This window comes from Hippocampus guttulatus, chromosome 8, assembly GCF_054856545.1.
Source record: "Hippocampus guttulatus isolate MCC_2025c chromosome 8, RoL_Hgut_1.0, whole genome shotgun sequence".
In the NCBI taxonomy this organism is placed as follows: Eukaryota; Metazoa; Chordata; class Actinopteri; order Syngnathiformes; family Syngnathidae; genus Hippocampus; species Hippocampus guttulatus.
In genome coordinates this window covers 14,293,017-14,315,242 of record NC_141268.1, presented here as the reverse complement: position 1 = coordinate 14,315,242, position 22,226 = coordinate 14,293,017, and the positions used below count along the sequence as shown (strand labels likewise).

Sequence of the window (22,226 nt, the reverse complement as noted above, 5' to 3'; positions counted from 1 at the left end):
TACGTCGACGGTTTCATTAAAAGATGGCTGCAGGATTAGGGTGGATCAACCACAAAATCTGTCAAAAAAAGAAAGAAAAGAAAAACAAGTGAAATGAAGTCGGGTATCAACAAGGAAGCTCTGCAAATACGCATCTTTCTTTATATACTGACTGCTTTCACAACAGCTGCAGCTGTAACAAAGCGCCTCACAAACGTGAACATAATAGATATCATAATAAATAAATCATACAACAGAACTCGTACGTCCTTTTCTCATTCATCTTTTAATGTCAGTATCCAAAAGAAACAAGTCCAAAAGCAACATCCCACCCATTTTTAAAAAAAGCATTGCTCACCTGAGAGTAACATTTCTCTTATGCGCCACTCATTCATTTCCTTCTTCACATTTTTTTCATTGTGTTCCTCGTTTTCTCCAAGGCTCTCACAACACAGCGCTACACAAAACGAAATATTTCCAGACTTTCAAAATCGGTGACACAAAACAAAGAAAACCACGCACAAAAAGACAAGGGATTACATCACACAAATACAAAAACAATCGTTAAAAACACATATACAGCCGATGAAATATTGTGTGTATTAAATTAGGCAATAAATAAAATACATTACATTTATGTAGAATATTTGTTGCGACCAACCCCCCCCCCCCAAAACAGCTAAAATAGAAGTGCTCGTATGAATAGGACATTGCAGATGATCCGTCATGAAAATTCCCACTTGGATCCATTTGGTCATCCATTTGGAAAGAAATATGCAACGACAGCATGTCAAGTATTTTCTAACTTTATTCAGCTATTCTACTGTGCACCACACATCTGACGAACTGGTTGGAGTCTGCGGTTTGCAGGAGTCTCTGCTAGTCTCTGTAGACGGAGGTTATCTGTCGGGGGGTCATGTGAGTCGGATGGTAGGAGTCATAGGACGCCTGCACGCCATAGCCGCTGTGAGGCGGGTACAGGCCGTGGTCCGCGGGGGACGGGGAGTAGTGCGACGGGGCCAAGTAGTGGGGTGACGGCTCCTGTTTGCCGACCAGGTTGCTGCTGATGCTCAGGGGCGGGGTCGGGGGCCCCTCGTAGGGGGGCGTCCCAACCCCGCCGGCGTTATACTCGTTTGGCGAGTGGCTCTCGTACGCCCCTCCTTTCGCCGCCCTCAGGTGGAGCAGGTGAGCGGAGTCAAAGCTGCCGTAGGGCGGACTCGGCAGGCCCGGGGAGGCGTAGCTCGCCATGCCGCCGAGCGGCACGGGGGGCGGACGGACTCTGTCGTCGGGCCTCCCGCCCACGCCGGGTGCCGGCCCCAGCTGCAGACACCCGGCGACCAGGTTGGTGGTGGGTTGCGAGAGGCCCTTGCAGAGGGTCTCCATGAAAGCCCTGCTCTCCATGGAAAGACCCCCCTCCAGGGCAGCCGAGAGAGCGCAGATGTAGTTGCGAGCCAGACGCAGGGTCTCGATTTTGGACAGTTTTTGGGTTTTGGAGTGACAGGGCATGATGCTGCGCAGGTTCTCCAGCGCGTCGTTCAGGCCGTGCATGCGCGAGCGCTCCCTGGCGTTGGCCTTGACGCGTCGGGCGCGGAAGCGCTCCTGCCTGGCCTTCGTCACCCGCTTCCTCTTGGGGCCGCCTTGTTTGGATTCGGCCTCCCGGCCCCCGTCTCCTTCCTCCTCGTATTCCTCGACCTCCTCGCTGCCCTCCTCTCCGGGCTGTTGGTTGGCGGTCAAAGGCGCTTCGCCGTCGGGTGAGCTCACGTCACCCTCCATCCACTGCACGGGGCTGACGTCTTCCTCTCCCTCCCCTTGTCTCGCGTAGGGCTTAATCATCATCGTCCCTGCAAACAACGCACTCATTCACGTGAGCTGTAATGCAATACTTCCTTCGCTTCATCGCACAATCTGATGAGACGGAAGGCGTTGAACGGAATATTGCTGAGTTTGCAGACACCCCGGGAGAAATTCATTGACATAACAGAAAAGGACTGAAGTGAAGTTTTGGTTACCGATGAGAAGGCGAAGCACTGATGCAGCAAATACGTGTAGAACTGTGTAGTTTCTTAGTACCTCCAAAACTGGGTGTCATTATCCTTCTAAACTCTGTATGTATTAAAATCTGTCAATCGGTCTCATTATATTTTAACCTGGTGGTTGCTCATTGTGTTTCTGCCTTTACTCTTTTTTTCAGTGCATAATATGCTACTTTCCATCATTTACATTTCTAATGGCGGGTGTGACCGGCTTGTTAAAACATTCAAGTTGAACTTACAATTTTTTGCTTTACTTCAATGTCCCTCAAACGAGTGAAGCCGGGATTATATGTGTACAACTCGGGATAATTTACGCAATTTGCATGGCTCATAACAATCCAAAACATTGACTTTGATTACAAAACAAGCGTAAGTGAATGCAAGTGCTTCCCGCTGGGTGTTCGGTAACGATTGTAGTTTTTCCATTTTAGCTTTCAGCACTGGACAGTTCTCTTTCACTGACATTCGCTGATTGGCCCAAAGTTTTTTTTAAAAGCACTCCGAAAGGAAATCCCTGTTCGTCCACCCATCGACGCAATCCTATTCCTTCTCTCCTTGCCTCACTTTGTTGTAATCCCAGTCTATGTCTGCACTGGTAAAGCCCCCAGGGGAGGATAAAGTCACTGGCAGGTTGAGACTCCAATCTGGGCCATCGTAGGATTTGCTCCGCGGATGAAGCAGCGACCACGGGATTAAAATGGAACCCTGACGACCCCAGATCAGACACAGAAAACTCTGGATGAATTGAAACGCAATATCCAAATGCAGAAATATGATGTCCCTCTGCGTTGCGTGCAGCTTCCCCTTCCGTTTGTTTCATAGCACTTGGGGTACATCCCATTTTTATTTGCCTGTTGTTCAAATGTCACAATTTTGGGTTTTTAGTTTATTTTCTTATAAGTTGCAGAGGTTAATCAAAAATGGTCAAAACTCATCCAGGCAGCGAAGGAAAGAAGAATAAGGTAAAATACTCGTAAGAGACGTACCTGTCCTCTCGAAGTTTGTCTTGCGTCCAACAGTCAAACTTTGACTCGTCTGTCCATCAATCAGAGGGTGTGCGGCTGTGTGCCTCTGCAGAGCTGCAGCGCGGTTTCAGTGAGGGTCACCCTGCAGGGGCTCTGGCTTTAACCTCCACTGACAAGCTCCTCCTCCCATCGGCCAAGTTGCGCGTGGCCGGCCCGTGGCTTGAGGCCCACACGGCGCCCCCGTGCGTGTCTGCTTGTGTGTGTGTGTGCGGACTGTGGTGGTGGTGGGGGGGGACCCTTTGTTGCAGCGAGGCAGCACGTTTGGGGAGACGCGCTCAGCCGCCTGAGCTTAACTGTATGTGACAGCTTGAAGTTGCATGTGAGCAGGTGTTTGCTGCATGCCCTCTCGCAGCCTGCCGTCCCTCGGCGGCGGCCTGCTCAACTGTTGCGCGCGAGCTCATCTCACCCGAGGGGCAACTCGGACCACATGAGGTTGTGCAATTCAGTCAGTTTTTCATATCGAGTTGTCCTATGCATGTAAAAAGCACCAAAACCTCATGATGCACGCCGGAGCAGGACAGCTTGAATTCAATTACGAAATAACTTTTAATGGCATGATGATATGAAATTAGTCTTGATTATATTGTTGTTTACTGGATATGTCAACTCGCACATAAGCAAAATAAAATACTTTTTCGTGATGTACTGGCATGTACTGTCGCCAAAATAGTGCGTTTGTCAGAAAACATGCAGAAGAATCATGCAAATAAGCCAAACACAAATGAAATTGTGCGTAAAACAACAAACTGAATCGGAGTTTAGAAATATAAGATGCGCATTGGCGTTAAAACGTCGCATAATTCACAAGATAATTTTGGGTCGGTTGAGTAAGAGGTCAGAATCTGAACGGCATGACGACTGAGTTTCTCAACCCCTTGATATTTAAAAAGTGCAAAGTGTATCAAGTGAAAACCCAGAGTGGAAGCTTCTCAGTCCCTGTTGATCTCTCGGCCTCTCCTATTCCACACCTGCAGCCTGAATTGGGAATTGCAGTGTTGGGCCTCCTGCCTCCCCTGGAGAGACGCGAGCTAGCTGAGACCTTGTGTCCTTCTCCCGTATTCACCGCGTTGCCCAACTAAATAAATGTGTTTGTCCTTTCATAGCACGCTGCCTTTTTGGGGATGCGAAGGGTGATCGGGGGACTTTTTTTGGCCTACTTATTTTAAACGGCATATGTTCAAAAAGTGCTGCATTTTAGTCATTCGCAGGTCAATTAATTAGGTACGCTTGTATAATTTGACCCAACTAACACTGCTCAGTTATGATTGGCACAATCAGGAGGTTTTATGGTACCCTAAGTAAAGCGTGATCTGACTTTTTTGAAATGTTTTAAAAAAAAATTCCTGCTTTGATTTGCAATAAAAAAAATTGTCCGTTTTTTTGCCACTCCTAGATGAATTTTACTGTCAAACTAAACATCAAACTAAGAGAACTACACATCGTGTATATTTAATAAAATCACATTCCTTTGCCTTCGGAAAGTCCGTTTAAATTAATGCTAACAAACAATGCAAAATATTCTGGCTGGACTAATAGCATCAATCTTGTGGTGTCAGAACCTTTTATAAGTGACATTTCAACATAAATGGCACAACACATGTGTACAGATAATACAGCAATACTCATGGGCATGTTTTCTTTATCCCTTGCTAAGAATGATTTACTTTGGCTTGCACGCCAAGACATGCACACTAGAAGGAGCAGCACAATGCCCATTGAAACCGAAGCAAGGAATGTGTCGACAACTGCCAAATTATTGAAATATGCCATTAATGTATGATTCAAAGTCATGTTTCTCTCTTTGAAAAGCACATAGAAAACATATTTTGTCTTTTTTTTATGGAGGCTGAAATGGATTAATCGCAATTTCGCATTAATTTCATTTGGGAATTGATTTACGTGTGGGGACGGAAATAATTGAACCTCATCTGACAGCTCCACTCTATTAATTTACCATTTATTTATTTCATCATTTCAGTGGTTTGTTTAGTGTAGAAGTGTTTTGTGTCATACTTTATTTAGCTACTTGAGCAGATCAGTTTTTACATTTTTTGAAATTGTCATTATGTGGATCGCGGAAGTGCTTTATTCGTGTAGGTCATCGCTTCATGACCTCTAAGCGTTCTTATTTTCCCAACTGCCTGAGATGTTCATCCAATCTCAGCAGGTGTCTCAGCATGAACACTTTGCACAGAAGACATGATGCTGTCTTTCCAAGACAAGTGTGTAAGCTGGCGAGTATGTCTAAAGTGCTTATGATATACAGTATATATATATATATATTTTCCCCCCCAATGAACCCATCCAACTTCACTTCAGTAGACACAGACAGGCACACACACAAACTCCAACTCCCTCCGAATCCCTTGTGCTTCAACGAGTGTGATTGTGGGGGGAAGAACCTTCGGTCCATCTGTTGTACTCAAAGGTCCAATGAGAGTATAGTCACCTCCACAGCGTGAGAATTGCATACATGTATGTATGTGAGTGGGCATGTGTGTTCATTTAGGAATACACCTTCAGCTGATTGCATGCGAAGGCATTAACTTCCTGCGTTTCCCCCCAAAATTGTCCAGCAACACTGATCCAGCGGTCTGCGCCATTTTTCCTTCATGTCCAAATTGCATTTGATATTTAACTCAACAAGTCAAGTCAAATGTTTTGATGTGCCCCTTGATTCACAAAAAAAAGTCTCAAAAGGCTTCACATGTTCACAAATATGAATAACATAGCAAGGATCTTAACTGCACAGGAGGACAAGGAAAAAAAACTCTGGGGGGGTTGGGACGGAAGAGACCTTGAGAATGGGCCACAGATGATGAAAAGAGTATTTTAACTCTTTCACTGCCATGCACAGCAGCTATTCACTTTGTAGCACACTTTTTTTTTTAGAAATATTAAGTGGACCGACATTGGTTGTGTTTACCTTTTGAGGTCACGATTGCTCCCCCCCCCCCCCCCCCCCGCAGTGCATAATCTGTAAAAGCCAAGTAACCAACTTTATTGTGAGTCCAGGGTAGTCTACACGACCAACAGTGCATAAATTCAACCCTTTAATACATCCAACTCAGCCGAGTCTGTGACTCTCCATATGTGCGCGCTCACTTCAAAAATGTTCATATGCTAATAGTGGCGACAATATGGAAAGGATACAAAAAGTGCAGAGAATGAACGTTGCCATGAGTTTCATGGTCCCCCATCAACTTTTGAATTGACCCACATCCATGCCACACTTGAACCTCCCTCCAGCCCAGCGCCGACCCGGGGGAGACTGGGGTGATGTTGACCATGTGCCCCCCCCCCCCCCCCCCACCCTCTCCCCACTAACCATCTCATTGATGGACCCCACGACTGGATAAAATAGTCCCCTCAGAACCCACCCCCTCGCCTCACTAAACCCCCCCCCCCTTAACCCTTCCCTAAAGCCGCTGTTGGCCCCCCGTTGAGCGTGCTCATTGGCTGACCGCCTTCAGGCGTCCCTTTTTCACGGGCCTATTGTCTGGGCCCGTAAGCAGCTTTGTTTCTGCATGTGCAGCTGGGCTAGCCCGCGCTGCCATTAGCCGCAACACGCAACACACAGAGCGGGATAATATAATTACAAAACAAAAGTCAGGTGGCTCACGAGATCTGCCAGGAGAAGCCAATTTGGGGGAGATGCAAGGACACGCTGGCGGGTGGCCAGCTATAATTCGATTATGAAGTTGTGTGAATGACAAAAGAAACAATTGAATCTTTTTTTCTTCTTCTTCTTTTATTTGCCCCACTGTGATTTAATTGAATTCCATTTGGGCTGCTAAAATGGCAGCGTGAAAAGAAAGATTTACTCTTCCAATTTAGTGCTCACCCGCTCAGCAAATTCGATATTCTGCCACAAAATTGCAGGAGAAATTGTCCTCCCATCAAGACGCCGACTGCATGTGAGGCCTGGAGCAGATGAATGAACGAGTCTCGGAGTTTTGCTGCAAACTGGCGGCTCTTGTGCTCTTATTGTGCATGAATGCACACAGACGAGTGGACAATGGGATCAGTGGCAGATCCATCTCCTGTAATGCTTTCTTTAAACACGGCTGCAAGTGTGTCCCCCTGTTCTGTCGGCAGACCAGAATTTATCCTGTTAGTCACCCTAGATGAGTGAAAAAGAACTAAAATCAACCCCCATCCCAGCTGGACACACACACACACACACACACACACATGCGCACACACACACACACACAAGACATAAACGCCGCAGCTTTATAGACAGCTGATATGAGCAGGTTTAGCCGGTGACTACTGTTTGGAGCAGGTCAAGCATAACAGCATCGGTTAATGTCTTTTTGTCTCTGCGGTTCGGACTGCAAAGACTGTTTTTTGGGGGGCTTTCGTATAAGACAATAAGCAATTGTGTCAAATGGACACATGCTCGCTCTACTCAAGGGTTGGTGTCAGTATTGTACCCGCTCGGGGTGTGCAAATGGCCATTTTGTGCCCCATTAGGTGCAGTTGGATCGTGCCCGGTGCGAGAGCGCCACATTCTTATGCTCTGTGTCGTTCCTTCGAAATGTTGCATCACAATTTGATACAGTGGTACCTCTACTTACTCTTCATACCAAATGTTCAAGTTACGAAACGCCTCAACAGGATAATATTGCCTCTAGTTACGAAAGAAATTTCAAGTTACGAAGGGTAAAAATACGGGGTGGGCTGATACTCGCAGCTCCGAGTTTCCTGAACGCAACATAGCTGCTCTGCCATTGGCTACTACTGAGCATCATCCTGCCACTCCATTGGCAAAGAGGGGGCCTATACCGTATGTGTTGTAGATGGATAGGGATGTGTCTATGCAGCATCCTCGTCATTCGCTACTCGAGCCATGAGGTGTTCCGATAGTTTTACGTAAATATGAATCACCCAGAAAAAGCGTTCACCAGTCGGGCGATTGCTAACTATGCTGATGTTTGCCTTGGACATTTTCCAAGGATTTTTAAAAGTCAACAAAGGCAAATGTCCTTGGAGCAATTCTTTACAAAACGCCAGGCAAAAACCACCTCTGAGAGAGAACATGGACTAAAGAGGGCAAAAAATGATGAGGACGCAGTTAAAAGTTTAATGACCATTATTTTTATTCTTTACTCTGTTCTTTGTTTTTTACATTATTCACAACTCTCATTTATTGTGCAATAATCTAATTGTAGCATGTATTTGTTACATATTTTGATGCATTTTTATTCTTTAGGAAACATTTATGTCTGAATTTTGGGGGGCTTGGAACGGATTAGAGCATTTACATGGAAAACGCGCCTCTACTTACAAAATTTTCGAGTTCAGAAATTTCTTCCAGAAACAATTAATTTCGTAAATTGAGGCACCACTGTACATTGTTAACTTTTTACGGATGCACTTATGAACACAAATGTTGAGAAATTTTTGGGAGATAAATCAATCGTAATTCATTTTTCTCAATTGTTTGGGATGAGTTTCAAGAAGGCAGTCCAGTCAGCGCACAAAGCAAGGTAGTGTGGTGTGTAAGAAGCCTCGAGCCTTGACCTATAATCCCATCAAACACCTTTGAGGTGACCTCGACCAGGGATTGTGAGCCAACATTGGAGACCTCTGACCTCACAAGTGTTCTTCTGGATGAATAGGTCAAAATTCCCCCAGACACAACAACAACTTGAAGACTTTCGTAAATCTGCAGAAGGGGGACAGACTCCATAGTTTTGTTTTTTTGTCTGTGCACGAAGCAAATGTCCCAATACTTTTGCCAATATCATTTGCATCGGTCATCGCAAGTATGAGCCGCTTCCCAGACCGCATCACATCGGAATTGCTTTATTGACGCATTTTTGAGTCAAATCTTTAAACGTTCACAAGACAGTGTTTCCTCAGTATCCTCCATCAGTCCATGTGCGTTGTTTGTGCAGGTGTGTCACAACATAGAGAACTGTCGACTCCCGCGTGGGTTCTTCAGGTCCTGGGTGTTGCGGGATAAGCGGTGCCGATATATTTCTTCCCATCGCCATAGTAAGAGTTATTCCATGTGTATGTTTGGATGATTAGCTCCTCGCCGCCCAGACTCAAACGGCATCTTGAGAAGGAGAGACAAAAATTGCGACTCAAATCCAGCCAGTGCGGGCTGACGATGCATGACGACGACGCTCACTGTTTTCCGGGTCTGGCGATGTAACAGAGGCTGTAAATGGCAAAGTCAAATTCGGGGCTGCAGCCAATGACTGCAGAGCCCACCTGCTTGAAGTAACCGTCCCACTTGAACTGCATTCCCAGCACGTCCGGCAAGGTCGTCCACTGCGAGGAGGACGAGACAGAAGGTGAAGCAAGCGCAATTGTGCAGGATAGTGACAAACAACGAAAAGGTTTGTGTTTACAGGCCCGTCGAAGCTGTGGCTGTAGTAGTTGAGAAGCCCTCTTTTCTCAAGAAGGTAAAACTGGATCCAGTTGTGGAAGCCTGACACTTTCCCGCCCTTGATCTCACCTGGAACACAGAAACATTTCCATTCTTTATATTCTGACATGTGCTTGGACTTCTTAAAAATGCTTGAATTTTGTGTGTTCAAAGAGCTTGTAAGGTGAGTAAAGTGTGTTATAGTGCTTATATTTGTAACTAGCAAGCTCTCTGAAAGACAGTTTTAAATCATATCGTTTCTTTTTCTGGTATTATGGAACTAAATGTGGTTTGTCTACGTCAGTCTTCCTCCCACATATCAAAGATTAGTTTTGGTTCGTGGCACTGATGTCAAACTAAAGGCCCGAGAGTCAAATCGGGGCCACCACATGTTTTTAGCATATTGAAGAAACAAAAAGTGCAACAAAAGAGTATCAATGTATTCCCTGCATCCTTCCATTTTTCTGTGTGCAGCCCTTAGTGTCAATTATTTTGATGACATGACTGCGGTTCCAACCTGCAAAAATGTGCTCAAAACCACTGGAATCCATCTTTCCATTGTTTCGAGAATACAGGCCAAACCACATCATCTTCAGGTCGTAGATGAACTCTTCCTCTGACGTGTAGACTCCTTCAAGGACAAAAGAATGGCTATTAAAAAAAAAACGTGTGTGTGTGTGTGTGTGTGTGTGTGTGTGTGTGTGTGTGTGTGTGTGTGTGTGTGGTAATGTACCCTTAGTGTACAAGAAGGCAAAGAGTTCTCGGCCCAGCTCAGTGTTGGACATGGTCTCCCTGAGGAAGACGTCCTGCTCGGCCTTCTCCTGGGAGCTAACGTCCTCCGTTTGTCCGGTCATCCTATTATAGTTGTCCAATAGAGCCAGGAGAGCCTCATAGGTGGGCCTGGAGAACAAAGCCCCCTCATCCACAAAGCGGAAAAACCTGAAAGCACGAAAAACGAACTGGTGTCAAAGTGACGAGGAATAGAATTTGAAAATGCCATAAAACGATGCTGCTGTGAATTGGGAATTTCTCCATTGCGAGACTAATAAAGGTTTTGCCTCACCGGCGAGAGGAAAGATCTTCCTGAGACCCGGTCTGAGATCCTGAGATCAAAACCTGGGGGTCAATCTCCAACTGGGAGGCCGAAGCCCGGTTGGAATCCAGAGCGTAAAGTGCTTCAGAGACAGACTTGATGTCAGCATCGGTGATCACGGAACCACCGCCACTTTCGCCACCTGCACATACAAAGCATCGATATGTGACATACGTCACCGTCGAACAGCATCCAGATAAACCGACTGTTTTATCTAGAGCTACACTGCCGCCTACTGGTTGCATATGGTAATTCATTTCTGTTCAGTTCCATTGGACACTTACAGCGATGATGAAGATGAGAATTTCACGACCAAGCCATCTGTACTGTTTATTTTAAATGTATTTGGGATGTATTACTGTACATCAGTACAGAAGAATTAAGGTTAATTTGGGATTTGTAGTTACCTTTAGTTTATTAAACAATACTTAGTGACCTTTTTTGTTCATCATGAGGGGACCAATAGGCGGCGTACACTCTGAACTGGTTGCCAGCTAAACGCAGACAACCGAATAGGAACCAGATTTCACACTAAAGTAAACTCGTGAGTCAACCCTATTGTCATATAACCAGTGTAATTCAGTTCAATTCATAGTCCTTAATGAAAATAGTTTTTTTTTCCTTTAAATTCTGCTTTGACTATTTAATTTTTGCCCTTTGCCCTTCCTTCTGTGACTTTAAGGGTCACGGTCCATTGTGTGAAGTTGAGCAGGTGTTCTCCACAAGGCAGTAAAGCAGGGTTGTCAAACCCATTTTCGTCACGGGCCACATTTTAGTTACCGTTTTCCTTGGAGGGCCAATATGACTGCAATCATATAAAAAAGTCAAGAATAACGATTTATTCATTTTGTTTTTCATTATTGTTTTTGTTACTTTAATGAGATGTTTGGCAACCAGAAAATGTTTACAATATGTGTCTTATTTATTACATATGAGAATTTGAAATTTTGCTCTATATTTTAGCAAGCATCATGAAAGTTGCTGTGTTTGATTTGCTTTCGCGGGCCACATAAAATGATGTGGCAGGACAGATCTGGCCCCCGGGCCTTGACTTTGACACCTGTGCAATAGAGCAATACACGCGAGTGAGCTTGTTTTCTTCTCCGACTTACCGTTGCATACGTCTGCATAGTCGCTGCAGCAGTTGTTGTACTGTGTGCACTTTGAGTTGCAGTGGCACTTATTTTGGGAGTTGTATTTCTCATTGCATCTGCCTTTGCATGAAGTGGATTCAACTAAAAAAAAAAAAAGGGACGATAACACATGCATTGGTAAGGTGCTGATGGTAAGTTAACGTATTGATTTCCAACCAAGCTACAGGTATGAGAAATTATCCACTTTCCCCTCCCTTGGTCTGAAAATATTATTGAGACGTTTATATTTGACAGTGTTCCAAGACCATTTTAACTCATGTGAAAAATTGCGCCTTGGCTCAATAAAAGTTGCATGGGCCAGGAAAGAGCCCATTACATTTTGGCGAGAAACCGGATAAAGGTGCCGATGTCTTTCTTTTTTCTACAGCTTTCGAAAGCAAGCACTTACCTTTACAAAGTTCTTCATAGTCTGAACAGCAGTCTTTGAAGCGTTCGCAGGATGGATTACATTGACAGGAGAAATCACTGTCAGTTCCGAAGCCACAGCGACTCTGACATGAGTCAAGAGAGTCTGGAAGGTAAACATGACACATTATTCTTGAGTGAGCCGCTAATAACCTTGTAGTACTGAAGTGACAATCATGAAGGAAAGACCATCTTACTACTATGTGCCCGGCAGAGCAGAGTGACCCAAAGTCCAAAGACAGCAATGAGTTTCATCCTGACTCAATGGGAACAAGGTGAACGCTGCTGTGGTCTTTCTTTTATAGAGCACCACCTATATCACTCGTCGACCTGCCCACGTGGCGGGATTCACCTCACAAGATATCTAAAAAGACCCCTTTTTACACGATTCACTCAAGTATTTGTATTGGTTTAATAATTGTTCCATTTGGTTGACCCCAGATATATTTCCTTAATGTGCAAATAAAAGTGCTATCTTTTCTCTGTGAAACTCCACACCTGCTTTGCACAGCAACACGACTTTAATGTATTTTTTTTTTAAAAAAGGACACGAAAATTGAGCTGCGATAACTTTTGGGGTTTCCATGTAAATTTCATTGATGAAAGTATACATCATAATGAAGAATCATATTTATTTATATTTAGGTTAAACTCTCATGTCCAATTGTGACAAATACAGAATATAAAAACGTGTACTTTAGGGTTGGCCTTGTGACAGATGTTGTCCTTCACAGGTTGTTTTTTTTTTCAAGGGAGCTCTGAACAGATTCAATTAAGTTCAGGCACATGCACCCTCCAGAGATAAGTGACCATTTTTTTTTACCACATATACAATATTTCTTTCCACGACAGTTGCACATTGCGATTTGCTCCCTTTGTGTTAGCGTAGTTAAATGTAATTGTTTCCTTACAATCAAACTTTAGCTGACTTCCAATATTCTAGGGTTGCACAACCCACTGATAGTTACGAAGGGCGATAGTGAAACACACTGTATCTGCAGCCACAGCATTCTCCAACTCTTCTCTGTTCTCACACCCTGGGGGGTTTGTGGAAGATGGAGAAATATAAAGAAATCATCTACCTTTATAAAATAATTTTGAAAAATATAATGAATGTAACATTTTACTGTCTGACATTTAAGGAGTGTCAGACAGACATGTGATATGAAAGCTAAAATGAGAAATAATCTCAATGTTGACACAAAATTTAAGAACAAGAAGTGAAGGTGATACAAAAAAAAAACCTAATTGAGCTCCACCACAGCCAGAAATGCAGGTTCGAGCAGTAGAGCAAGAACATCAGGAATATCGGAGTGGTGCAAAATATAGGAGTTATTAAAAACAAAACATAGACTTCAAAATGCTATTGTTTACCATTAAGCGTGTAATGATGAGGGGTTCTATCCTTTTACATCAATAATTAAAAAGAGAAGAGTGCTTTTGAGCTAAAAAGTAAGCTCATGGACCATTTTTGCAAGCGCCATACAGTTCCCATGTCCACATATCAGATGATGACTTCAATTATCACAGTGATACGACGATAATTTTAAAGCGTAACCATTTTAAAGAATAAACATATAATATACAGGCTATTCAGCAAAAGAAGCACGGTGCTCTATTTTTAATATACACTGCAGTTAGCCTCCTCGACGCTAGAGGACGTAATACCACATCGAGACGCACACAAGTCTGACTCTCTTCGGCTTCCATAGACAGCGTGGATGTCAATGACATTCATATAGAAAGCTTTCGTAAGTACGCGCGTGCAGATGCTTGTAAGATGTCAGTAAGCTTTTTATTCAGGACTCTCAGTAAAGATTTGGCAAAGGTGAGTGAACTGAGATCAATTGCTTAAGGTATTTTCCTTTGCTATCTTAAACTATTGACTAGGTGGTTTGTTCGTTCGCTACGTAATAGTCCGTGTACCGACGTGCATTAAGTGGCTGTTTCCCAGAAACGTTTAATTGGCATACCATTTCACGTTTGGCCAAAATAAATGTATAATTGTGTTATGTCCACTTGGCTCTCGCTGGTTTACGACAAGGACACTGGAAGATGGGCGTAACGTTTTTGCGCGATCCCTTGTCACCTTCAGGTCAGCCGGCACCCTTTGCACACAGCATGTCATCGTCTTCTGGCAGCTGACAAGAGCCTCCTGGTCAAACTGAGAAAAAGCACCGGCTACACCTTTATTAACTGCAAGAAAGCGCTGGAGAAGTTTGACAATGACCTAGCACAGGTTTGCGTTCGGATTTCTTGACCGCACGTGATGCTCTTGTTTGGGGCTGTGCTCTTTCATGACAGTGTGTGGTGTCCAACGATCAGGCGGAGGCTTGGCTGCACGAGCAGGCCCAGAAAGAAGGTTGGAGCAAAGCGAGCAAGTTGGAGGGTCGCAAAGCCGGAGAGGGCCTCATTGGCCTCTTGATGAGAGACCAAGTTGCAGTCATGGTCGAGGTAGAGTACCGGTAATCGCTTGCACATTCACATCTCACAATTCATAAAGTTATCCATTTGCATGTTTTCCCCTGTCCAACGCATCACATGCTCTTTGTTGAAGAACTCGCATTTCCGAAGCTTTTCTGGTCACTTAGATGTGTTTTCAATGTTTGCGACGCAGGTCAACTGTGAGACAGACTTTGTCGCCCGCAATGAGAAATTTCAGCAGCTGGTGAAAGACGTCGCCTTCTCCACCTTGGCTCACCACCAAAATAAAAGCCAAAGTCGGACTGGATACCTCAAGGTGGGCCATGTGTAACATTGTTGACCCTATGGCAACAGTTGCTCAACTGTTTTAAGTGCCTTCATAAGCCAAAACTACAAATGAGTTAAGGTGACACTGGAAATGAAATATACGCTCGTGCATCTCAATAAATGAGATCACAGAAACGTGAATTGAATAGTTTTATTCAGCAGAGTGCAACTTGCAATATAAATGAAGTAAACATGAAAAAAATGCTTCTCATGGTCTCACCACCCGTGGGAGGGGTCAAAGGGGTCGGGTGCAATGCGAGCTGGGCGGCAGCCAAAGGCGGGGACCCTGGCGGTCCGATCCTCGGCTGCAGAAGCTAGCTCTTGGGACATGGAATGTCACCTCTCTGGCAGGGAAGGAGCCCGAGCTGGTGTGTGAGGTAGAGAAGTTCCGACTGGATATAGTCGGACTTGCCTCCACACACAGCCTGGGTTCTGGTACTAGTTCTCTCGAGAGGGGTTGGACTCTCTTCCACTCTGGAGTTGCTCATGGTGAGAGGCGCAGAGCAGGTGTGGGCATACTCATTGCACCCCGGCTCAGTGCCTGTACATTGGGGTTCACACCGGTAGACGAGAGGGTTGCTTCCCTCCGCCTTCGGGTGGGGGGACGGGTCCTGACTGTTGTTTGTGCATATGCACCAAACGGCAGCTCAGCATACCCACCCTTTTTGGAGTCCTTGGAGGGTGTGCTGGAGAGTACTCCTGCTGGGGACTCCCTTGTTCTGCTGGGGGACTTCAATGCTCACGTGGGCAATGACAGTGAGACCTGGAGGGGCGTGATTGGGAGGAACGGCCCCCCCGATCAGAACTCGAGTGGTGTTTTGTTATTGGACTTCTGTGCTCGTCACGGACTGTCCATAACGAACACCTTGTTCAAACATAAGGGTGTCCATATGTGCACTTGGCACCAGGACACCCTGGGCCGTAGTTCGATGATCGACCTTGTGGTTGTATCATCGGATTTGCGGCCGCATGTTTTGGACACTCGGGTGAAGAGAGGGGCGGAGCTGTCAACTGATCACCACCTGGTGGTGAGTAGGCTCCGATGGTGGGGAAAGATGCCGGTCCGTCCTGGCAGACCCAAACGTATTGTGAGGGTTTGTTGGGAGCGTCTGGCGGAATCCCCTGTCAGAAGGAGTTTCAACTCCCACCTCCGACAGAGCTTTTCCCATGTTCCGGGGGAGACGGGGGACATTGAGTCCGAGTGGACCATGTTCCGTGCCTCTATTGTTGAGGCGGCCAATCTGAGTTGTGGCCGTAAAGTGGTTGGTGCCTGTCGTGGCGGCAACCCTCGTACTCGCTGGTGGACACCAGCAGTAAGGGATGCCGTCAAGCTGAAGAAGGAGTCCTATCGAGCCTTTATGGCCTGTGGGACCCCAGAGGCAGCTGACGGGTATCGACTGGCCAAGCGGAACGCAGCTTCGGTGGTCGCCGAGGCAAAAACCCGAGCGTGGGAAGAGTTCGGTGAGGCCATGGAAGCCGACTTCCGGACGGCTTCGAGGAAATTCTGGTCCACCATCCGACGTCTCAGGAGGGGGAAGCAGTGCACCACTAACACTGTGTACAGTGGGGATGGGGCACTGCTGACTTCGACTCGGGACGTTGTGAACCGGTGGGCAGAGTACTTCGAAGACCTCCTCAACTCCACCAACACGTCTTCCTTGGAGGAAGCAGAGTCTGAGGACCCTGAGGTGGGCTCTCCTATCTCTGTGGTTGAAGTCACCGATGTGGTTAAAAAGCTCCTCGGTGGCAGGGCCCCAGGGGTGGATGAGATCCGCCCGGAGTTCCTCAGGGCTCTGGATGTTGTGGGGCTGTCCTGGTTGACACGCCTCTGCAACATCGCGTGGTCAACGGGGAGAGTGCCTCTGGATTGGCAGACCGGGGTGGTAGTCCCTCTTTTTAAAAAGGGGGACCGGAGGGTGTGTTCCAACTACAGAGGGATCACACTCCTCAGCCTCCCTGGTAAGGTCTATTCAGGGGTGCTGGAGAGGAGGGTCCGTCAGGAAGTCGAGCCTCAGATTGAGGAGGAGCAGTGTGGTTTTCGTCCCGGCCGTGGAACAGTGGACCAGCTCTACACCCTTAGCAGGGTCCTCGAGGGTATGTGGGAATTCGCCCAACCAGTCTACATGTGTTTTGTGGACTTGGAGAAGGCGTTTGACCGTGTCCCTCGGGGAGTTCTGTGGGGGGTGCTTCGTGGGTATGGGGTACCGAACCCCCTGATACGGGCTATTCGGTCACTATACCACCGATGTCAGAGTTTGGTTCGCATTGCCGGCAGTAAGTCGGAATCGTTTCCAGTGAGGGTAGGACTCCGCCAAGGCTGCCCTTTGTCGCCGATTCTGTTCATAATCTTTATGGACAGAATTTCTCGGCGCAGCCGAAGCGTTGAGGGCGTCCGTTTTGGTGGCCTCAGTATTGCATCCCTGCTTTTTGCAGATGATGTGGTGCTGTTGGCTCCTTCAAACGGGGCTCTCCAACTCTCACTGGAGCGTTTCGCAGCCGAGTGTGAAGCGGTTGGGATGAAAATCAGCACCTCCAAATCTGAAACCATGGTCCTCAGTCGGAAAAGGGTGGAGTGCCCCCTCCGGGTCGGGGGAGAGATCTTGCCCCAAGTGGAGGAGTTTAAGTATCTTGGGGTCTTGTTCACGAGTGAGGGCAGGAGGGAGCGAGAGATCGACAGGCGGATCGGTGCAGCGTCTGCTGTGATGCGGACGTTGTATCGGTCTGTCGTGGTGAAGAAGGAGCTGAGCCGAAGGGCGAAGCTCTCAATTTACCGGTCGATCTACGTTCCAACCCTCATCTATGGTCACGAGCTATGGGTCGTGACCGAAAGAACGAGATCCCGGATACAAGCGGCCGAAATGAGTTTTCTCCGCAGGGTGTCCGGGCTCTCCCTTAGAGATAAGGTGAGAAGCTCGGTCATCCGGGAGGGGCTCAGAGTCGAGCCGCTTCTCCTCCACATCGAGAGGAGCCAGATGAGGTGGCTTGGGCATCTGATTCGGATGCCTCCTGAACGCCTCCCTGGTGAGGTGTTCCGGGCATGTCCCACTGGGAGGAGACCCCGAGGAAGACCCAGGACACGCTGGAGTGACTATGTCACCCAGCTGGCCTGGGAACGCCTCGGGATCCCCCGGGGAGAGCTGGAAGAAGTAGCTAGGGAGAGGGAAGTCTGGGCTTCCCTGCTAAAGCTGTTGCCCCCGCGACCCGGCCCCGGATAAGCGGTAGAAGATGGATGGATGGATGGATGAAAAAAATGCTATTCAGGAGACTTACTGATTTGTATGAAAAGTCTTTATTAATAGATTGTTTCGTATATACAGTAATATTATAAACTTAAAGAATTTGGGATTTTTGTTAGTTGTGGGCTACAAACGAAGTTATAAAATATAATACGAGGCCGACTTTGTTAACTGAACTACTGAAATAAATCCAGTTTTCCCACCATAATTCGTTGAGATGCATTTGAGTACGCTTGTCATTGCGTGTGTTCCAGAGTCTCCTGGCATCGGACGAACTGAGCAAACTGAGCGTGTCGGATGGAGCCACCCTCGCCGATAAGGTGGCTTTAAGCATAGGTCAGTAATGCAGATTGCAATTGATAGCTTTCATTAAATGGTTGTAATGACCGTATACTCTCCTGCTTTGTCCCAAGACCATTGGACTGTTTCATCAGTAAGTTTGTTTACAATTAGTAGCGTGACAGTGATTGTAAAACAATAACTCGATGCACGGACGTTATGCTAGTTGCAAAAGGGGATGTTTATGGTCAGGTTAGGTGTCGTTTCCGTGGTGGGGTTAGTTGTGCAGGGACTTGATTGATGATGAGTGAGAATGGAGTCAAATGTTGCTCTTGGTTATACTGGCTTGTAGAGAGAATGGAGCTCCATTGTCACAGAAAAAGTGAGTTTAAGAATACTGTATTTTCTGCACTATAGGGCATATAAGGCGCGCCGTTCATGAATGGCCTATTTTAAAACTCTTCTCATATTTAGGGTGCACCGCATGAGAAGGCGCATACATTAGAAGCTACAATAGTGGCTGCAGTTGCGTTGTGCAGCCACTAGATGGAGCCAATTGAATACAATACATTCCAGCTTTATTTATGTGGAGCTTTCACAACTGCTGCAGCTGTTCAACTGCTGCAGCTGGACATTTAAAATACTACATCCAAGAAATCTGAATATTGATCCATATATAAGGCGCATCGGATTATAAGAAACACTGTCGGCTTTTGAGAAAATTGAAGGCTTTTCGGTGCGCCTTATAGCGTGTAAAATACGGGTACTTGAGTCAAGTAAGTTGCATTAATACTACCCTGACCAGTACGACATATACATTTACTATTTACTGTCCATGAAATAGTGTAACCATACTGTGTGTCCTGTCCTATCAGGCCGCCTGGGTGAGAACATGTCAGTGAGGCGGGCAGTCACAGTAAGCGTCCCCGCCGAGTGGAACATTGGCTCGTACGTTCACGGTGGCGTGGCGGGACAGACCGAGGTGGCCATGGGACGCTACGGCGCTCTGGTTGTGTTCCAGGGTGGAAAAGAAGAACAACGTCAAAGTTTGGGGCGCAAACTGGGACAGCACATTGTGGGGGAGGCGCCCACGTCGCTTGGTAACATGGATGACCTGCCGTGCGGTGAAAGCGAGACGCGCCTCCTGCCTCAGACCTTCCTGGGAGACCCCAGCAGGACTGTAGCCCAGTTTCTCAAGGGTCAGCAGGCTCGAGTGCTGGACTTTGTCAGGTTTCACTGTGGAGAGAGCACTGGTGAGGAAACAAAGTGATGGCACATTTTCTTTGTTTGTTTGTTTCAAAATGAAATGTTCAATTCTTTTTTTTCTTTTTCTTTTTGAGACATCATGAATTTTACTGTTAATCATTTTTCATTGTCCATCATCCCCTAGCAAAATGTACTTTTCCCACTCTGGACAAAGGGAGGTGAGGACGATTGGAGCACAGTACCAAAAATTATAAAAAAATTACAATGTAACTCTATTTGGAAGCATTTTTTTTTTCATTGCTTTTCATTCATTTTTCATTTGTTAGTCAATTTCCAGTATTTTGATTGTTGTATACAGTGCATGGATATTAGTTTGTTGAATCCTTACGATGCTGAACAGCATTGATGTGTTCCTCGAGCCGATCCTCGGCCTCGAGGACCGGCTCGAGGACCGAAGGGCGGTCCTCGGCCTCGGAGTCAAGTCCTTGGCCCTTGGCCATGGCCTCGGAGTCAAGTCCTTGGCCCTCGGCCTTGGAGTCAAGTCCTTGGCCCTCGGCCTTGGAGTCAAGTCCTTGGCCCTCGGCCTTGGAGTCAAGTCCTTGGCCCTTGGCCTCGGAGTCAAGTCCTTGGTCCTCGGCCTCTGAGTCAAGTCCTTGGTCCTTGGCCTTGGCCTCGGAGTCAAGTCCTTGGCCTTGGGTTGCCGGTCTTCGGACACAACGAGGGATTAGAGCCTCTAATCCTTTGTCCACAGGTATAAAGTGTGCCAGAGGACCGTAAAAATCATAAAAAATCAAACAAAATCCATCTAGGGAAACCCTCGATGATGACTTATCTGGCGCTTTAGAAGGAGCGGGGCTGCCACTGACAATCCATAATAGAACGTGTAAAGAGCGGCATCGCAGTTAGTTTCAATCACGGTTCGTTCCGTTCGCGATCGGCAGTTTAAATAGCGTGTAAAGCCTTTCTCTAACAGTGATGTCTTTTATTTAGTTATTTTTGCACAGTCGTCACGTTTGTGCGGTCGCACTAGAATGTTTGTTTGAACCAAGTAATTTGCGTTACAGCTGGAGTAAATAATGTCGGCACTTCACCTCCGGGTTTGGCCGTTGGGATTTGGAGTCCTTTTGCTCGATTCCATTTATGTTTGCTGAATGCTTTCTCATGTTTGGAATAATGAATATTCATAATACATAGTTTAAAAACATGGTTGATTTAACTATTTATTATTATTGTGAAGTTGAAGGTAATAATTAATGTAGTATTAGTGGTAGTGGCAATAATAGTAGTATTCAGAGAATGTTTAGAGATTCAGCCATCTCGTTATCTCTGCATCCCGCGTCCTAGACGCATAATTTTCCCACGGGACGCACAGTTCCAAATAATGTGCGTTTTTGCGACGCAAGGAAATTTCTCAGTCAAAACAAATAAACAAACCAAAAAAAAACTACGGCAAGCCTGAGGATTTCACGGTAACAATCGTGACCGGTAGCGTGTCGTTTCGTGGCGTCATTTTAACGGTACCGAAAAATAGTTCAACCATAAAAGTCACCGCACACGAGTCGACTGTGCGATCAACGCGATTTCACTGTGCCTGTATGTGTGTTTGTGGTGTGGTGTGGTGTGGTGCGTGAGTGTCTTTCTTCTAATTTACTTTCGTTTTGTTTTGTTTTCAGTGTTGGGGGAGGGGGGAATGCAACAGATAACGTTACATGCGCATGCGGGTTGCACAGAACACGAGCGCAAGATACGACGAGAGGCACGATTACGAGGCAAGTTGGTCATTAGATTTGTAGGCTAATCGTTATGAAAAATATTATGAAACAGTATCGGTTATTCTATAATTTACTGGTTGTAGCATGGTAACTTTATGAATAAAACATTCGTCACAAGGTGTAGTAATGCTAATGTTAACTGTTGGTAGAACTCATGATGACGTGTGTTAAATTATTTCGTCAAATTGATAGTAGATTACACATGCATCGTCTTGGGAAGAGGATGTCAAGCCACATCAATACTTACCTGTATAAATGATTACCAGTAAATTAATCTTTGCAGTGCGAGATTGGAAAAAATACTCTGATGATGCCACATGAGTACACCAGTTTTTGATCCTTTTTTTTTAAATAAACCTGGAGTACAGAGCTACTGATGTAATGTTCATTGTTAATGCTAATGTTAATTTTCAAACATTTACCCTTGAAACAGTATACTTTTGAGTGTCAGAATTCTTGATTATGAATATCAGTCAAAATAGAAAAATGGGTTCCCATGATGAACGCTTACGGAACCCAAAATTAGTTACCATGGTTTCCCATTGGGTAATCCGACGGAACCGAAAAACGGTTACCATGAATTTCCGAAATCCTCAGGCCTACTCCTGAATTGTTTAAAATTTTGCAGCATTTGTTTATAATTGTATGTATACCCAGTCAGCAAAGGCCTCTGGCCCGGATTCGGCATGAAGCTGGCACAGCTGGCCTTGAGTCGGCACTGGCATAATGCATGTGGGCCGAACACGGTCCAGGAGTGGCAAAGGAGGCACTGGCTTGACTCTGGCAAACCAGATGAGGGCCAGTTGTGGAGTGAAGTATTTGGGCCAGAAATCAATTTACAACTCCGGCCCGTATATGGCCAGCCAGTATTGAGCCACCCTTAAATGCAGTTTCAGATTTATTTTTTC

General features: G+C 46.0%; 3 protein-coding genes across 4 annotated transcripts; 1 reads left to right on the top strand and 2 right to left on the bottom strand.

Moving 5' to 3' along the window:
* Positions 1–246: 246 nt before the first annotated feature.
* On the bottom strand, positions 247–3,158 carry LOC147201313 (neurogenic differentiation factor 4-like). The gene is made up of 2 exons (XM_086118860.1): positions 2,999–3,158; positions 247–1,820 (listed from the first exon to the last, which is right to left on the bottom strand). The coding sequence occupies exon 2, from the start codon at positions 1,813–1,815 to the stop codon at positions 859–861; it is 957 nt and encodes a 318-aa protein (XP_085974986.1). The 5' UTR covers positions 1,816–1,820; positions 2,999–3,158; the 3' UTR covers positions 247–858.
* A 5,677-nt stretch (positions 3,159–8,835) lies between these two features.
* On the bottom strand, positions 8,836–12,409 carry endou (endonuclease, polyU-specific). Its single transcript, XM_086117838.1, has 9 exons — positions 12,272–12,409; positions 12,058–12,180; positions 11,628–11,750; positions 10,486–10,657; positions 10,156–10,361; positions 9,940–10,053; positions 9,406–9,512; positions 9,183–9,325; positions 8,836–9,107 (listed from the first exon to the last, which is right to left on the bottom strand). The coding sequence occupies exons 1-9, from the start codon at positions 12,327–12,329 to the stop codon at positions 8,987–8,989; spliced, it is 1,167 nt and encodes a 388-aa protein (XP_085973964.1). The 5' UTR covers positions 12,330–12,409; the 3' UTR covers positions 8,836–8,986.
* A 1,374-nt stretch (positions 12,410–13,783) lies between these two features.
* On the top strand, positions 13,784–19,821 carry tsfm (Ts translation elongation factor, mitochondrial). 2 transcript variants are annotated; one of them, XM_086118231.1, is made up of 7 exons: positions 13,784–13,902; positions 14,170–14,313; positions 14,400–14,528; positions 14,692–14,814; positions 18,316–18,397; positions 19,216–19,256; positions 19,362–19,821. In XM_086118231.1, the coding sequence occupies exons 1-7, from the start codon at positions 13,855–13,857 to the stop codon at positions 19,608–19,610; spliced, it is 816 nt and encodes a 271-aa protein (XP_085974357.1). In that variant the 5' UTR covers positions 13,784–13,854; the 3' UTR covers positions 19,611–19,821. The 2 variants fall into 2 exon arrangements, with proteins under 2 accessions (XP_085974357.1, XP_085974356.1); XM_086118230.1 differs by having other exon boundaries at positions 19,216–19,821.
* The last annotated feature ends 2,405 nt before the right edge of the window (positions 19,822–22,226 follow it).

What these genes read in the sequence shown, in the direction of transcription:
- LOC147201313 (XM_086118860.1), bottom strand. Translation starts at nt 1,815, where the DNA reads ATGATGATTAAGCCCTACGCGAGACAAGGGGAGGGAGAGGAAGACGTC.
- endou (XM_086117838.1), bottom strand. Translation starts at nt 12,329, where the DNA reads ATGAAACTCATTGCTGTCTTTGGACTTTGGGTCACTCTGCTCTGCCGG. An exon ending in GCTCTGCCGGGCACATAGTA is followed by an intron (nt 12,181 to 12,271) that starts GTAAGATGGTCT and finishes TTTACCTTCCAG; the next exon opens with ACTCTCTTGACTCATGTCAG. An exon ending in GCCACAGCTTCGACGGGCCT is followed by an intron (nt 9,326 to 9,405) that starts GTAAACACAAAC and finishes TCCTCCTCGCAG; the next exon opens with TGGACGACCTTGCCGGACGT.
- tsfm (XM_086118230.1), top strand. Translation starts at nt 13,855, where the DNA reads ATGTCAGTAAGCTTTTTATTCAGGACTCTCAGTAAAGATTTGGCAAAG. An exon ending in TCAGTAAAGATTTGGCAAAG is followed by an intron (nt 13,903 to 14,169) that starts GTGAGTGAACTG and finishes TGTCACCTTCAG; the next exon opens with GTCAGCCGGCACCCTTTGCA. An exon ending in TTGACAATGACCTAGCACAG is followed by an intron (nt 14,314 to 14,399) that starts GTTTGCGTTCGG and finishes TCCAACGATCAG; the next exon opens with GCGGAGGCTTGGCTGCACGA.